The following is a 17,124-nucleotide window of genomic DNA, read 5'->3' as shown; positions in this document are numbered from 1 at the left end:
TGGAAAAGTGACATTATATCGATTTTGTAAAAAACTCACTAGAGGAGCGGATAGGATCAAACGTTTTTATAAAAATACCGTTTATCGATTTTTTAAACTATGTTTATTAATCCCAAACCTCAGGTTTTCATTGGCCTTGTAGTTTTACATTATATGCTATAATAGCGCAACTTTCACTTCAGAGTAACATATTCGGAATTATTATTTAAAAGCAATATCGTTAATCTCCATGACGTTACAAAGTATAGCTCTTACTTTAAAGTTTGAACTGTTATATTTTATGATGATAGGATATTAAGTGTTCGTTGATGGATCGTCAGGAATTACGCAGAGACTTAAGACAACATGTGTTTTAAATAAGATTTGCCTTGTTCACTCCAACAATGTTTTTAAATGCATCGAACCAACTTGGATATTTGTTTCTTGCTTTGGCGATACCTATTGCAGCTCAGGGTAAGTAGTTTACAGCTCTTTGTCGATTTGTGAACACCTATGCGATATTTGGTTCAGATCGACTGAGTCACAAGCGTTATGAAGAGTAACCCTGGTTTAAGGCTAAAAATAGTTAATTTGAGGAAAAACGGACACAGGTGTTTCTTAATTGATTTGGGATCTAAAAAACCATCCAAAACAATGTTCAAGCTCATCTGGCCTGGGAAAAGTCGCCAGACTATGTAACATACAAATTTTTTTTTTTTTTTTTTTTTGCCTTTTTCCTAAGCTCACTTTCGTGCTCCTTAAAGCGTAAATTGAAAAATAAAATTTGGTTTCATGTGGCACATTTTTTCTGATATTACTTCCAATAAGGTTTAATTAATGTTAGGAAGTGCAATCGCGTGTATGTGTGAAGTTACAGTAGAATTTGTTGGGTGTTTAATTGTACTAGGTCAGGTGTGGCCTGGCCAACCAGTCAGATACCAGAGGCCCTTTTGTTACTTGCTTAACCTCGAAGAACCACAACTTACACATGGCATAAATGTTTTTTTTTTTTTTTTAGTTACACACATACAATTGCTCAGCTTTATTTGTTTTAGATGTTGCACACTAACAATATTACGTTGGCTATATTGTAGCGATCTTTATTCACACTGCCGGATGGAAATAAGAGCTGAGTTGGGTGGATTCCGCAATTTTGTTAGAGGTGCAATCAGGAGCATAGTAAAACTTGATACCATTAAATAGGCTAAGTCTCACGGAATGCGAACGCTTTCAGGCTTGTTCCACATAACATACATATATAAATGTTCAGCCTATACCATTTTCACAAAAAAACGAATGTTATATACCTGTATAGCCTATATCTGAAATCAATTCAAACTGTTCAGGCGCCTACAACTCCAAAAGTAAAGTCACATAAATATAACATAGTGTTATTTCCTTGGTACGTTTGCAAATGCCCTCCAATGAAACTTAAACGATTTCCCCTAGTTCGAATCCACGCAATTGAGAACCTCTGTCTTAATGGCATATAAACTGCTTTTGTAATTATGGTGCAAATATAGTTTATGTTCTGTAAAATATTGTAATAGGACCAGCTTTTTCCCGAGTTTTCATAAACGTGTCGTTTCGCTTGGACGACCGGTGCCATTAAGACTTCTTTTAAAGCAGGAGATGAATCAATAGGAAAGTTTGTCCAAATCAGGAGTGTAGCGTGCCCCAAGTTAATGTTCAAAACATCTAACTTGTTGCTTATAATGCAAACAATTATCAACTTAAACCAAATAGATATTTATTTTAGTTATGGGCTTATGGCCAATTCACAAAGTAGTCCACATAATATGCATATTGGTACAAGTTATGAGCAGAACCACTTAAAAAAACAGTGCAGGCCTTTTTCGCATGCAAGACAAAACCGAAGTGTATATTCGACAACGTTGATTATTTTTATTAAGATGAGTTTAGCAAAGTTAATTGCTAAAAATATGTACCAATATACGCTTAAAGAGCTTACAATTTTAAATAGGTTATATTTTTTGTGCTGACATATTTAAAGGTGCATACTAGTGTGCCTCGAGAGATTGTCAAATTTGCCGCGAAACATTTTGTAATTTCGGAAAAGAGAGTATTTGTATTACCAATAGGCATGCACGCAAGCATTTTAGACTTAAATTCGCAATTTTCATTACAAATTAATAAGTTTGTGACATTTACATATAGTTTGTCGTTTGTTAAGAGCGATTGTAGAATTACTCTTAAAGTTCTGGTTAAAGTGTGCCGCGAAATAGAAGATTTTATGACTGTGACGCGAGCCCCCAAAAAAGAATCACTGGTATATGTTTAAAAAAAACACTCTGCTAAGACATATTGAAAAGCTCAACAAGTGTCGCGCAAAATGTGAATAAAAGTTACACTACATGTTTGAATAGAAAAAATCTTACGTTGCCAACGCGAATATTGACACTGGACATCCTAAACCAGTGGTTCTCAACCGCCGGTCCGCGCCAAGTTTCCTGCCGGTCCGCGAAATATATTACAATTTTAAATCTCAATTGCAAAATGCAAGTTGTTGAAGGCTTGTTCATCAAATTTAGAACTTCGCCAGTTCCGTAATTTGCAGCATTGTGACGTTAATGATAACATTATTGATCTACTTGGACTTCATGGTAGGCTACGTAATGCTGCAAAGGTTGTGCCCAACTGGTTAAAAGTAGGCTACAACTCGTTCAAGTTCAACCTTGAAGACCTGTATGTAAAAAAAACTTCAATAGAACCACGTATAACACATGATATCAAAAAGACAGCAGCAAATGGCATAATTGAGAAAGTGCTTTCGCAAATGTAGGTACTACCAAAAATGGAACACATTTTCAGTGCAAGTTCTCTTAAGCGTGGAAACTGCTCGCAGCTTACAAGTTTCCTAAAGGTGTCGTAACGCTAATTTTTTCTTGACAAAAGAAAAGGATCTGATTGCACATCATTCTTGCTGAACATAAGACAGTTGAGACTTAGTATCTACTTCCAGTGGATTGTTGAAAAGCTCCAATTCTGCTTTCAGTGAATCAAAGTCGGCGAATCTGCTGCTAAACTCGTCAATAATGTCACCTATTTTCTCGGAAAATGTGACGAAATCAATATTTTTTTCTTCACCAAGTAATTCACAGCATGAAGGAAAATGAGTAGCATCATTTCTTTGCAAAGAAGTCTTGAATAATAGTAGTTCTTGCGAAAACCTTCAACGTATCCCACCAATTGAGATATGTTTTCTTTCTTACCTTGCAACTTCATGTTCAAGTAATTAGTAATATCAGTCAAGATTGCCAGTGAACCTATAAACTTATCATCATTCAATTAAACCACGTATTCAGGAAACCCTCCTATTTCATTCTGGATAAAAGTCAAAATTTCTTTTCTCAAAGCAAAAAAGCATTTCAGTGTTTTGCCTGCACTTCACCATCGGATGTGGGAGACTAGTGGAATATCTTCATATTCTGCATCCGCGTCTTTAAGGAATTGGGTGAACTTTCTATGTCGAAGAGCCTTATTCCCCCCTTTGATGATGTTTACTATATTTGAAACACTATGCATAATTTCACTCATGTTCAAAACTTTGGCACATGTTGCTTCTTGGTAAAGGCTGCAATGAAATGTTAGGCAGTCCACAACATGACTTTTAAGAATGCCAACCAGGCCATTTCGCCTTCCTGTCATTGCCCTGGCACCATCTGTTGCAACACATGAACATTTCTCAAGACCTATATGCATCAACGACAGAGGCGAGGCTGTTATAAATGTCCAAGCCTTTTGTAGTCCCATGAAGTGGAACTATCTTGAGCAGTTCTGCGCAAACAACAAAGTGAAAATTAGGAGTTGACTAATTTCACTGATATTAGTACTTTCATCTAAGGCCAGAGAAAAGAACTTGCACTGCCGAACAACTTCTTTCAATTGTAAAGTAACATTGTCGCTTAAATCGACCACTCTTCTCGCAACGGTTTGGTGGAATAAAGACACATTTTTCAATTTTTTTTTTTTTTTTATATGATGCTTTCATTTTTGCGGTTGAATCATTTTTGGCAAAATTAGAAATTATATTTTTTTGTTTGAAAAAGTTACCCTTCAGTTCTTTCAAAAATTGCTTCCCGAGAAGTCCCGTGGTATTTTCCGTATTTTTCCCCATATTTGGTGTTGTAATGTCGATTCAAATTAAACTCTTTCGGAACAAATAATACTTGAAAGCACACCAAACACTGTGGTTTACCATTATTGTCGCCAAATAAATACGTTTCTTCCCAGTTAGAATTAAACACTCTGTTTTCCTCTGTCACCTTTCTTTTAAGACTCATTTTATTAGGAATTGCTGTACTTGGCTAATTGTATAACTTTCAGCGTTAGTAGGCCTATTACTATCGTCAAACAACAACAAATCCTGCCTACGTTGCGATTGCGGTTGTCACACGTGCATGTAGCTAACTGTGTTCAAGTACACTACCTCAGGGCTGCCACTCTCAAAATTAAAAAACACTAGATTGGACCATAAAAAAACACTAGATCCGGAGAAAAACCACTAGATTGTTATCGCGACAACATATTGCCATTTTTATGTTGATTTAACATCTCCAGACGTTTAATCAATGTAAAACAGACTATTTTTTAAGTCTGTGTGCCATAATTGCGTTATTAAAGCTATTCTATTTGCTAAATATACACAATAAAAGCTCTGCTTTTATTACCGTTTTTTGTTGAATATTAAGGTACCTACTTAAACAAATGTAGCAACAATGGTTTTGAGTTTGGCACTATTATTCTTTTATGCTTAACACTGTCTTTGTACGGTACATTAAACGCCACTTGTGTTTGGTTGTTTCAACTTTATATAGCAAGCTTGGCATATTGCTGTATATCTAACAGTCTTATCCGGTTTCAGTAAGGCTTTAAATTGTCATTATTCAACTAATTCACGGCAAAACAGGCGATAAAAACATGTTTTTTCGTGGTGGAGTTATGTCACACTCCGACTATGATATCAATTGAACTGTAAAGTATTCACTATAAATGAGTATAACTGACCCTGGGGGTCCTAGCCAGAGATTGCCAAAAATTCCTCCCTAGAGGTCGACTTTTTGAAAAAGGAAAATAATAGAACATTTGTAAATGTTAGTATACATTTGTGCACTTTGTGACAAATTCTAAATAGCTATTTTAGCATAGTACTAATGCGAGGCACCACAATTAACGTAACTTTTCCTGGTAGGAGGCAAAGTTTACTTACAAATTTGCTAAATTTTGTGGATTAATCTAGTTCTAGTACATTAGTATTTTAGTATTGCAAAAAATAAGGTTTTTGTAAACCTGCTCCAAAATTACGAACTTTTTTTGTGGACACACAACACAAAACTTACACTCTCTTACGTAAACTTGCAGCCGTAATGATGAAGCTGCTTAGGAATACGTAACACTTGAAGTTGTGTCATTGTAAGCTCGTTTGAATTTGAATTTACAGCTAGAGTGCCATAAACCAATCATGGCGTTTATTGCTGAACACAGCTTACTAGTTTGCTGTTTTGGCACCTGACTATTTCCTCTGCTTGGGGTTAGGATTGAAATTATTTGGGCACTGGGTTATGAAGTTATGTATTGGGTTAGGGGTTAGTCAAAATGTTTTGAGGAATTGTTCTGACTGTTTAGGTTTCCTAGGTTTTGTGTTATTTTTCCTAAGGTTTTGGAACAATGGTCGGCAAATATTTTTGTGTTTTTACCCTTCAAATTTAGTATTTAAGTTCCCACTTGCTGAAAATACTATGACAACAGGTGTGGATCCAGAATTTTATTTGGGCGGGGGCCATGGAAATAATTAGAATGATGTCATTACATAAAGTTTCTCCATACTTTGACGTCATAAATCAATTCATCCTATACTTGTTGTTTTTGAGCGAACTCATCCGTAAATATACAGTTGAAACCTAGTCTAATCGCTTGCAGCGCAAAAAATGCTTTTATTCGCTTTAATTTGGAAAATACCTAAACTTGTTTGGAGGTGAGACATGGCCGGTGATGTACGTCAACCACGCGGCCTACATAACAGTAAATTATATCCACTAAAATTTGCTAAAGAGCCCACACTTGGCCGACCACTGCTTTGCCAGCATTCAGTAATAGATAATAGTAACAAATTGCGTTATAGCCTACCTGTGAAACTACCTTATATTCCTTGACGTAGCGTTACTTTGCTATCTGTCACTGACCATTGTGTCGTAATATTCCTATTGTGATACATTATCGTACGACCAGTTGACCTGAAGTAACCTGTTCTTTTGACGCGACTTTGCGGCAAGGCGTGGCGACGGCGCGTTATTCTACACAAACTACGCTAAGGTAAACATCTGCAGTTTTTGCCGGCCAGTTATAGTTTTGCCATCACAGAAAAGAAACTTTAGGATATCTGTCCTAAAAGTTTGTGACAATAATATTGCACATTGAATTTGATTTCGATTGATTGATTGATTTTATTGTGTTTTAGTCGGCGCTATGTATACTTATTTGCCTAAGCCCATTTCGTTTGAATTGAACGCTTTCCAATTTAAACCTAGTAAACGCGTTTTTATTGCGCTTCGCACGATTACACTAGATTTCAGTGGCATTTTAGCACGAGTTTGTTGGAGAACAACATGTATTTTTTTAGATAAATTGTTACTTATGGCGTCACGGTATGATTAAACTGTCTGACGTTATCGAAAATAATTCAACTGGCGGCAAAAACAAAAACTGCCAATGCGGCCGTCAACAGCTAAAAGTTTGTGCACCCCTGCTTAGATGCAATATTTATAGCAAAACTTATAGAACTGTAAAAATGCATAAACATGGCCAATTGAGGTGGGGATTTTTTTATTGATATATAACCACAAAAATGACACAAATCAGTTGAGAAACACTTGTTTCTATTTTTAACGAAAACGTTAAAACGGAGATATTAACAATATAATTTAAACATTTTAGAAAACTCCAAAGAAAGTACGGCGAGTCCATCACCAGAACAAATTGCTGATGATATGGCTTCAGATGACGGATTGTTAAAGTCAACTTACTTAAGTATGGTCATTGAAATCGGTTTGTTGTTTGTTTATTAAGTTCAGAAATACAAAAAATCTGTGGTGAGCAAACTTGCCATTGTTCGGTCGGTAGGCAATAAAGTGCTTAAAGATATTAATATCACCTGGCACGTGCATTCGAAATAATTGTTACGAAAAAATGTTTTGATAATAATGATTTTATGATACAAACTTAAAACCCAAATAAATAAATTAATTAATAAATAAAAGTTTTAAACTTTTTGTCAACTTAAACTAAACTGTTTGTCAACTTAAACTACTTAACTTTTTTCGCTCTTCGCGCTAGTCTTCTTTATTTTAGTACTATTTTTGCCCTTCTTTATTTTCAATCTAAAGGCGGCGTGTAATATTCCATACTTTTAAATGTCCACATACGAACGCTGTGTCGATCCATGTTCTCCACAAAATGCAATTTATGCCAAATAATCTAGTTCTGGTGTGTCAAACTGGCGTCCTTCATGACTAGGGCGATTATATTTTGACTTGTGAAAAAGTCCAAATTTTGTCAAAATTTACACGTTAGGTCAAAATTTGTCAAAATTATTTCGAGTCAAAATCGATTAAAATACACTTAAATTGTTTACCAAACTAAAAAAATGTAGTAAGCTTTTTGAATTTGTTTGTTTTGTTGAAATTTAATCAAAAAAATCTGGTTTGAATTACATTCAACGACACTTTAACTATGTCTTTATTAGAGCAATATACGGTACACGTGAGCCGGCAGAATTAACCGCCTAGGCCTAGTTTGTCGCATTAGGTTCAGATCGAACTTTGTTGTTGCTTTACATAGTTGTATAATATATCTCTGATTTGGACAAATGTATTTGACAGTATTTGCTGTATTTTTTCACTTGTGGTTTGCAATTATCCCCATTTCCTATTTCGCTAATATGGTTGGTCTTGTTCATTTTCTGCAATAATTTGTATTTTAACTGTTTACGCAAGTTTTTTTCTAAACCAGCGTTTTGTTTTTCTTTGACAGTTTTATAGTTTTTTTTTTTTTTTTTGAAATGACAAAATATTAACTATTTTTTTTTTAGTTTTGCACAAACCCGAAAAAAATAACTCATTGGTGTTTGACCGAAAGTCAGTAAAACATCTACATCTAAAACGTGTGGTCGTCGACGCCAAGACAATCATGCAGTACTTCAAACAACAACTTGTTGTTTAAATCTATGTATATAATTCAAAATAGGTCAAAATGTTGTCAAAAATATATCTCTTTAGGTCAAAATTTCTCTTTTTTCAGGTCAAAAAAACGCCCTACACATGACCATTTCATGCGGCTTGTTCGGAAAGCCCCCCAAAAATTTTGAATAAGGTAAATGGTTCTCTATGATGTATTTTACCAAGTTCACCCTAGTGTAGGGAAACTTTTTTATCCTAAGGAAACCTTTTTTATATTTTTTATTCCTAGAGAAACCCTTTTTCATAGGGCAAGGCTATAAATACTTTGCTGAACCATGTGCTTCGCAGCGCCATGTGTAGCAATAAGTCACAAAGCTTAAGTAAATCTTTTTTAAGTTTTGTCGCGCTCTGTGGGAATTTTACCAGCCAGAGGTAAAATTGGTGTACGTCGAATTGCGCGTGCGATGTACAGTATGTGTTCATTGTACAATTTGTTGTACATTTTTTTCAGCGAAACTAGACGTGTTTAATTGTTATTACGTGACCAACACGTGAGGATGTTGGTCCGAGTTTCCGGTATCGGTCGAAAATGCGACTTTAGTCTAATCTTCTTTGGACCTTTTTCTCTTGTTTTATACACAGCAATATTTAGGGCACTGATCTAGAATCCTACAACTTTTTACAGCAACAACCTACTCCATCACCACAAACAAAAGGTTAAACTGTTTTCCTTGCGCAGTTTCAAATTGGGCCCTACCTTCGTGGCGGAGACAGGTTGTCAAGGACTGGACAACCCAGCCACAACCCTTACCTATACTTTATGTGTTTTTAGTTCACCTTTTCTTAGTTAAGACCACCTTAAAAATAAACTGCAAATCAAACTATATCTGAATTTTTTTTGGCGCCTGGGGCACAACTGAAAGTCGTTACATATGTATTTAAACCTGTTTATTTTTGTCGCTTGGAAACATTTAAGCGGCTGCCTGTTTTCCTTTAAAGAATATTTGCAATTTTGAACAATTTTAAAACAGTTTTTGGTTCGGTTATGTTGATGCAGTCCGCTGATGCACTCAAATTACCTTTATTTCATGTGGCCCTCAATAGGACTTGAGTTTGACACATTTGATCTAGTTAATGGTGTTTTTGCTGCTTGCGCAAATCTAAACGTCATTGCGTTATGGTTTGTAACGTTATAAAACACCTATCCAACTTTTGAAAAATAACTCATTGTATGCTACTTGGCGCTTCGTGTGAATCTTTTATACAGACATTTAGCTGTGGAGTCAATAGTGCTACTGTTTTATGCGTCCAATGCGTAAGATTTGCTTCTAAAAAATTTTTTACGTTCGCGCGATTAACTTTTTCAGTGGCATAAAAGCACACCTGTTCGTCCGAGAACGGCATGCTTTTAAAGATTACCTAAGTATGACGTCACGTTATGACGTATATTGTAACGTCATATTTAATATATATATTATGCTTTCAAAAAAACAAAAAAAAATTGGCCAACAATAACGGCTAACGTGTCATGGTATACCGAAAGCCATTGCAGACTTGCAGAATGTGTCGATTAATAATGCCAGCAAGGCAGGCCAGAAAACAACCAGCCTTTTCGAGGTTCGTACCTTCGACCACATCGGGACCCAAAGGGGGACGAGTCGAGATACAACCATGACGCCAAAGGGGTTTGCAGTACCATATTAAACAATGAAGATACACGCACATACGTGTACAAAAACTATGATGTAGCCCTTTAGTCGCTTTTTAGACTATTTTAGATAGGTATATGTTTCACTTAATGATATATAACAGAATGTAGAACAGAAATGTCCCAAGGCGCCTTCAGAAGAGCTGAAATCACAGTTGTTATACATGTGTCTTTAATATAAATCATGTTTTAACCATTTACCAATCTTTCTTAAACATTTTGACAACAGCACTTATCGTGGTATCCTGCCTGATCGTTCTGTTGGGTTTAACTGTTGCGGGAGTTTGCTGGTACAGGTAAGAAATCATTGTACATATCTTCACATTTTAGTTTTCTAATTCATTATTTTATCATACTTTTGTAATTGCCATAAATAATATTTAAATTGTATCTTGGCACTGTATTAATTTTATTCTAAAGCAGGGGTAGGTAAAAATAATTCTGGTCAAAATAGGGAACTGAAATACAGAAAGTATAAAATGTTATTCCTATAAAAATAAACTGTAAAAATCCTTCTTTTAGGCACATTTTGCTATTTTGAATACTGTCATTGTTAGATTCCCATCTGAGTGTGTGTACTTTTTCCTGAATAGCCCGCCGTTGCACGTTTCACTTTTACTTTTACGATCGTAAGCGGACAATGAAAAGCACAAAATAATAAATGCCTTGATATTATACAACACACTTATTCACAAATGTGACCGCGAAAGAACTTTATCTTTAATGGGCATTTGACCGCCAATTTGGAAAACAATTTTACCTTTGTTAAACAAAACTAGCGGTTCACACGACGACGATACAACGAAGTATAGGCTATACAACCATATTTAGACTGACTACAGCCACAATCTTGAAATAAGAACAACATCAACTTTGGAATAAAACACAGTTCGGCATAACACCAAATTAGAACTAACACCTGATACTAATAGTCAAAATAACGTACTAATCAAAACAAGTTCTAAAGATCTAAATGGCCACAGTTAAGCCTATATATAAACTTTTACCTATAGACACCCCTTATAAGTACATTACTAATTCCCCTAATAATTTTAACCCAAATCCAATTTCTAACCCCTAACATTAACCCCACCAACCTATGGCCTTAAATCTATACCGCGAAGAATATTTTCACAGGCCAAAGCCTATAAAGCAGTTACCCGCAACACTACTTTATTAGTCGCTCATCAACAATGTTTGGCATACACCTATACGAAAACGTAAACAATTGACCATAGAACAGCCTTTCTTAACCTGGGGTAAATTTACCCCTGGGGGTAAATTTCCTTACTTTAGGGGGTAAATTAACTATCAATCAAATTATCCACATCAGCTGACGAGACAGAAAAATATTGCCAGCTGTAGGTATTGGTAGCACAGTTTCCTAGAACTGCTTTTTTGAAGCTAGCCTACAGTACCCTATTGATTTTTTATCGCCTTGTATCGATAACGTTATGTTTCGCTAATTGATCGTTTTTTTAGTTTCGTGACAATATCCTTATCTTTCAGTTACTTCATTAATACGTCATTTACTGTTTGAATAAATCAGGTTCTTCGGCAGTCACGGCATAGATTAAGGCAGTGGTCTCCAACCTGTGGGTCGCGACCTCAAGTGAGGTCGCCTAAAATTTTTGTGGGGTCGCCATAACTCACCATATTCGTAATGTTTTCGTACGAATTAAGTATTTAGTTTTCTTTACAATGAGGTCCCACTAATAAACGTGACTGAGTGCATCTTCTACATAAAAATTGCTGTTTTTAGCTCTTAAAGAGCTGCTTTATCAGTTAACGTACATTTGACAAAATTTGTGTTTTTTGATTTAGCGCAGCAGTAGACGGAGATGTTTAAAATCGTCCCTCATTTGTAACATCATAACAAATGCTGTTGATTTGTAGTAAAACATCCGCGTTTTCTGAGGTTGCATTCCACAGGCCAAATTAGAAAGCATATCCACTTAGAAACACAAACAGGCGAAGAGGCTTATCGCTAAAAACATTTTTTACTTGTCATTATGAATACATTCCCCGGCGAAGTAGGTGCCCGTTCTGCTGCATTCTAAGCACTTGTTTTAACTTTTAACATTACCTATAATTGTCTCCAAAATGGGGTCGCAATGTAAATTATTATTACATCTTATTTAAATTGGGGTTGCTTATTTCAAAGATTGGAGACCACTGGAGAACGTGTCTGCGAGCAGTTTTGAAAATTCCGATACACTTTTGAAATTTCAGTGCTGGTTATACATGTGATTGCCTAATTTTGTCACTGGGTACGGCCTAACTGGCCAAGTTAGTTTATTGTTTATCTTTTTAGTCCAATGATAAAGGCTTTAAACAACTTATCGACTGATTATTATAGTCTGTAAGAGTAACAAAAAATGTAATCTTAAAAATGGCGTGTCCCAAAAGAAGAAAAAGCACGAGAAAATTTATTTTAATTTTAGATTTACATATTTTATTGAGAATGGTCTTTAAGTTCCTCAGTGTGTCTCGTGCGTAGAAACATTTTTAAACAGTGCCATGAAACCGGCTATACTTTAAAAAGGCACCTAGCAAATTCTCATCTAATTATGATGAGCAAAACCTGGCGTTTTATAGCCAAAACTGTCCAGTCTGAAATGAAAAAAATAGACCAAACTGAAATGTTTTGACAACAACTCGTTGCCAAACGCAAGGGAACCCGTCGCATTAATTATACCTGATGTAATTTGTTACTTTCCTTTTTCTAATAGATGAGAACTATTTTATATAATGGGGGGTAAATCTGATATTTATCTTTGTTAAAGGGGTAAAACATACAAAAAAGGTTAAGAACCCCTGCCATAGAACATGGGAAAAAGTCCAAAGGGTACAGGAGCAAAGAAAGTTGTTCTGTGAAGTACGCCGTTGTAATGTTAAAAGCATAAATAACAGACGTGTTGTATTTTCTTATCTTTAAAATTTTGGCCTTAACGTTAATTCTGAAAAGTTTCATTCTTTATCCATTTGACGAGATTTGTCGGTCGTCCAGTCGGTTGATATGTGTGTTCGCTTTTAGCGGGATAACGCAGATAGTTCTTCACCAGTTAGAATTAAACTGGAAATACTATATTTAACTTGTTTAAAAACCCGAGTAAAACCAGGATCAGACATTCTTTATAGTTTAAAGGAATATACATTTCGCCTATACTGGCTTCGTCAGTTCCTAAGTAAACTAAAAAAACACATACACAACAAAGTGATAATAAAATCATTAAAAGATTTAAAAAAGTTTTAAGATATATATATATTCCTTTTAGAAATGTCAGATCCTGGGTTTACTGGGGTTTTTAAATTACTAATATACGCGTCAGCGGAAGAGTGATCGACAACCTGCTGCCAATGGTGTAGAATTCTATAAAGAGTTGTAACATATGTTTGGAGAACAATATAATGCTTTCGTGCAATCGGTTACCAAGTTATATATATAAATACTTGCATGCTTAGGTACTCCGTTTTGAATACTACGGCCCAAAGAGTATTTTATCAATCGACCGACTCATCCGTCTTAATTCAAAATGGAAAGGGACAGGTGTCTGCAAAACAAAATAATGGGTAAGTTGGCCATTTCCTATCAGGGAAAACTTGCCAGTGTGTTTGTCAAATGCTGCTTTCGTATATGTCGTTAAATAGTTTATGTTATGATAATTTTGTGTACATGTTAGCAGGTGTTACTATGTTAACAATCTAATGCAGGGTTTCCCAAACTGTGGTCCGCGGACCATTGGTGGTCCGCGACGACTGCACAGGTGGTCCGTGGCGATATGACAATAAATAAAAAAGTTACGCATATACGTTGTACAGCAGGGTCGACAACCTACGGCCCGCGGGCCGGATCCGGCCTGCGAATGTAATTTATACGACCCGCAGCCTCTTTGAAAAACTAGACACGAGTCCATTTCTCATACTTTTTGACTATTTTAACTACGTAAAATGTTCGCGCTTTGCGTTAACGATCTTTACACGTCAGGTTTGTTCACGTTATGATACTGTCATTTGAACTAGATTGGCGCTTCTTGCACTGTGGAAGACTGACTACCAAGTGCCAAAGTGCGTCGCGTACAAACGGAAAACGAAAAAAAAATATTGGACATACATTTAAAAAAAAATGTTGGACATACTTTTTCAAATGTAATACAAACTTGCAAGAAATTTGAATGAAATGACGGTATACCCCCCCACAAATAAAAAAAATAAAAAAAATAAAAAATCGCGCTCGCTTCGCTCGCCAGATGCGCCCGGACTTAAATAGGTTAACAAACACTGAACTAGATTAACCATTAAGGTTATCGCGTTTTATCAAAGTGGTTTATTACACTTTTCAATATGAATAACGGCGTGTGGACTCGAATTTTAAACCAAACAAACGCTTTTTCTCCCGCTTTGCGCCAACACTTTACTGCCTCCTTAAAAGTAACTAAACACGGTTTTAACTACAAAAACATATCCGAAGCCCGCTTGATTTACAGTTGTTCTAGCGTTTTACTAACATAATTCTTAGTTAACATTTTGTGCGGCCCGCAGAGACCTTTTTTTTTAGTTTTTTTTTAGTTAAGCTTTTGCTTATATCCAGTATCGTAAATGTTACTTGTTGCGCATTGAATTTATGATGAATTGATGATTTAAGCAGAGGGAAGCAATCCCATCCATCCCATTGATGTTGTCAGTTTTGTAAATATATAAAATTTAGCTCTATTTAGCTTTTGCTTTGTATAGCGGTCCGCGAAAAAATAGATTTACAAATAGTGGTCCGTGGTCCAAAAAAGTTTGGGAAACCCTGATCCAATGTATTTTGTGACACGTAAAACTTCTATCCAGGATATTTGAATTAAATTCATATATAATATAATTTACACTGCAATTATGTAAAAAACATGAAACAAAATAAACATATTGTAGAACTGACCAACTAAAAGGATTAACGACAAGACGCGATTATCCCTCGTATGGAATTACTGGCCCAAACCCACTCAACGAAGATGTGCAGAACAAACCGGTGATTGAAGAAAATCGTGTGAGTGACGCTTTGGACTCCCTAATTTAATTTTGTTTATTTCTAAAACTAATTTTTTATTGCTATCTTACAGTGGACATTTTGTGTTACAGCGAATCGATCACAAAACAAGTAAAAGTCCGGAAGTGTTCCACTATAGCCAAACAAAAAATCGAATGAAGGCAATGACAGGGTAAAAGAGTGTATGTTAGCTCAACCACTGCGTCGATAAACTCTTAAAAATATAATATATATATATATATATGAACGTGACGTTACACTATAATACAATGCGAGCCTTCAGATGAAATAATCGAATCAGTTTTAAGGCGTTTTGTGGAAGCAAGACTAATTTATAAAATTGTAGCCTGTGCGGTCACTCTACCGACTGAGCTACGCAGGCTCAGAGCTCAGATGAAGCGAACAGCAAGCCGAGAAACATCCAAACAACTATTGATATGTGTGCCGTTAGTTTTGGCCAGACTTCTTATGGGCTAATCGCAGTTGTACACACTTGTGTATAAATGTTTCAAGTTAAATAGTAGTGGTAGTTGTAATTTGAATAACTTTGAGATTTGCATTACCCTTCATATGTATAAGCCTACATGTCGTTTGTAGTTCCACGATTGAGTATAGTTCGTCATCAAAAACGCACGTTCCGCTAGATGTCGGCAACGACTCAAAAATAGACGACGAAGAAACGAGTGATGGTGAACTTACTGTCTACGAGTGCTCTGGCTACGCTTCTGTAAGCATCTGAAACAAATAAGTTGTTATTTATGAGTCAAAGTAAATCGATATTATGTCGTCGGTTGTCACAAATAACAAAGGATTAAAATCCATAATTTGTGATTTAAATTTAAAATATTTTTAATATCTTTGCTAATTCAGGCCCTTTCAAAATGTAGTTAAAAATAAGTATAAATAGTTTTGTTCGCTTATATATGCTTTATGTTAATTAATAATTCAAAATTTTAAACGTATTTTATAATGTTAGCAATATTTTATAAGGGTGATCTGCGAGATATGACGTTGGACAATTCTTGTTTCCTAATAAAGTTGTTACGCATTTTATCAAAGGACTTTATTTAAGTATAGACCATCGATGGACCCATGGAAATTCACAATCCGCTGTTTGAAGATATTTCCGAACTGGGCGATGTCAAAACGCGCTATATTTCCCAAGAAGGTTGTTCTCAAAGTTGTACACCTGCGCAACATCTAGAGACAAGTTAAAGCAAAAATGATATTCATAACAACCCAATCGCATGGACTTGTTCGCAATACATGTATAACCTCCAATGTTGTGCGGTTTTGAAATATAATTTGGTTGGGTTTTTACAATAAAATGTTGTATTATAACTTGAATAACAGTTTTACAATATACAGTGAGAGATGCATTCAGATAAGTTTACAACAACTGTGAGCTAGCTTGAGAGGTGCTCCGCAACTCCGCCTTCTTAACCTGTTGTTCACTTCACACAAAGACCTTGTAAATATAATCGTTATGAAGGTGTGGTAGATTGTATACCCACTGGTAAATGTTCCGTGGTGTATATTGGTCAAACAGGGCGTTTATTTAATACTAGAAAGAAAGAACAACAATGGTATGTACGTCAACGAAATGTTAAAATCGGCGTTGGAGTGTCTTTTTAGGGATCCTGGACGATACACGATCTTAATACAATGAACATCAAGCACGGCACATTTCTTGCACTTGATAACCATTTTTCATGAGGTAGCGGCCATTTGAAAGCTGCGGCCTCCTTATCGCATGGTCTTGTTATCGGGCTTAATATTTTTTTTCGCCGCATCATGTAAACAGTGTTTGCACACACGCATTTATATGTCAACAGCATGATGAAAGGTTCACACATTTCTTGTATTTGCTTAGGCAGTCCAGGGCACACACTTTTGCAAAAACTTTATTCAAATATTATGATATTGCTAATTTATCTGATAAAGGCCAAATAAGGCCGAAAAAGTGCCAAAAGACAAAACGGCAAATCTGGCTCAAAACGCATTCTTCAAAGGCCAAATTACTAGTTCTTGGCCGTAAAAACACCAATGTGGTCACTCTGCCAAGGACACACAAGTAAAAACATGGAAAACTAATAAAAAATTTAACAAAGCATAACTTTAGTTCAATTTTTGTAATTGAATCACTTGTAATAAGTCGAGAAAAACTAAAATTCTTGCGATTTCGGTGTAGGATAACAATATTTTTTTCT

General features: G+C 35.6%; 1 protein-coding gene across 1 annotated transcript; it reads left to right on the top strand.

Moving 5' to 3' along the window:
• Positions 1-6,986: 6,986 nt before the first annotated feature.
• On the top strand, positions 6,987-16,129 carry LOC146132998 (uncharacterized). The gene is made up of 7 exons (XM_083397622.1): positions 6,987-7,044; positions 10,112-10,178; positions 13,348-13,455; positions 14,800-14,896; positions 15,007-15,086; positions 15,512-15,641; positions 15,992-16,129. The coding sequence occupies exons 1-7, from the start codon at positions 6,987-6,989 to the stop codon at positions 16,127-16,129; spliced, it is 678 nt and encodes a 225-aa protein (XP_083253748.1).
• Positions 16,130-17,124: the final 995 nt, after the last annotated feature.

Source organism: Ascidiella aspersa, chromosome 9 (genome assembly GCF_963924565.1).
Source record: "Ascidiella aspersa chromosome 9, kaAscAspe10.2, whole genome shotgun sequence".
In the NCBI taxonomy this organism is placed as follows: Eukaryota; Metazoa; Chordata; class Ascidiacea; order Phlebobranchia; family Ascidiidae; genus Ascidiella; species Ascidiella aspersa.
Note: the sequence above shows the minus strand (reverse complement) of the source record. Positions and strands in the feature narration are given on the sequence as shown.

Bases quoted from the DNA above. Each gene is read 5' to 3' on its own strand.
- LOC146132998 (XM_083397622.1), top strand. From the start codon at position 6,987: ATGGCTTCAGATGACGGATTGTTAAAGTCAACTTACTTAAGTATGGTC. The intron at 13,456-14,799 runs GTAAGTTGGCCA...AACATATTGTAG, and splicing joins TCTGCAAAACAAAATAATGG to AACTGACCAACTAAAAGGAT. The intron at 15,642-15,991 runs GTAAGCATCTGA...ATTTAAGTATAG, and splicing joins AGTGCTCTGGCTACGCTTCT to ACCATCGATGGACCCATGGA.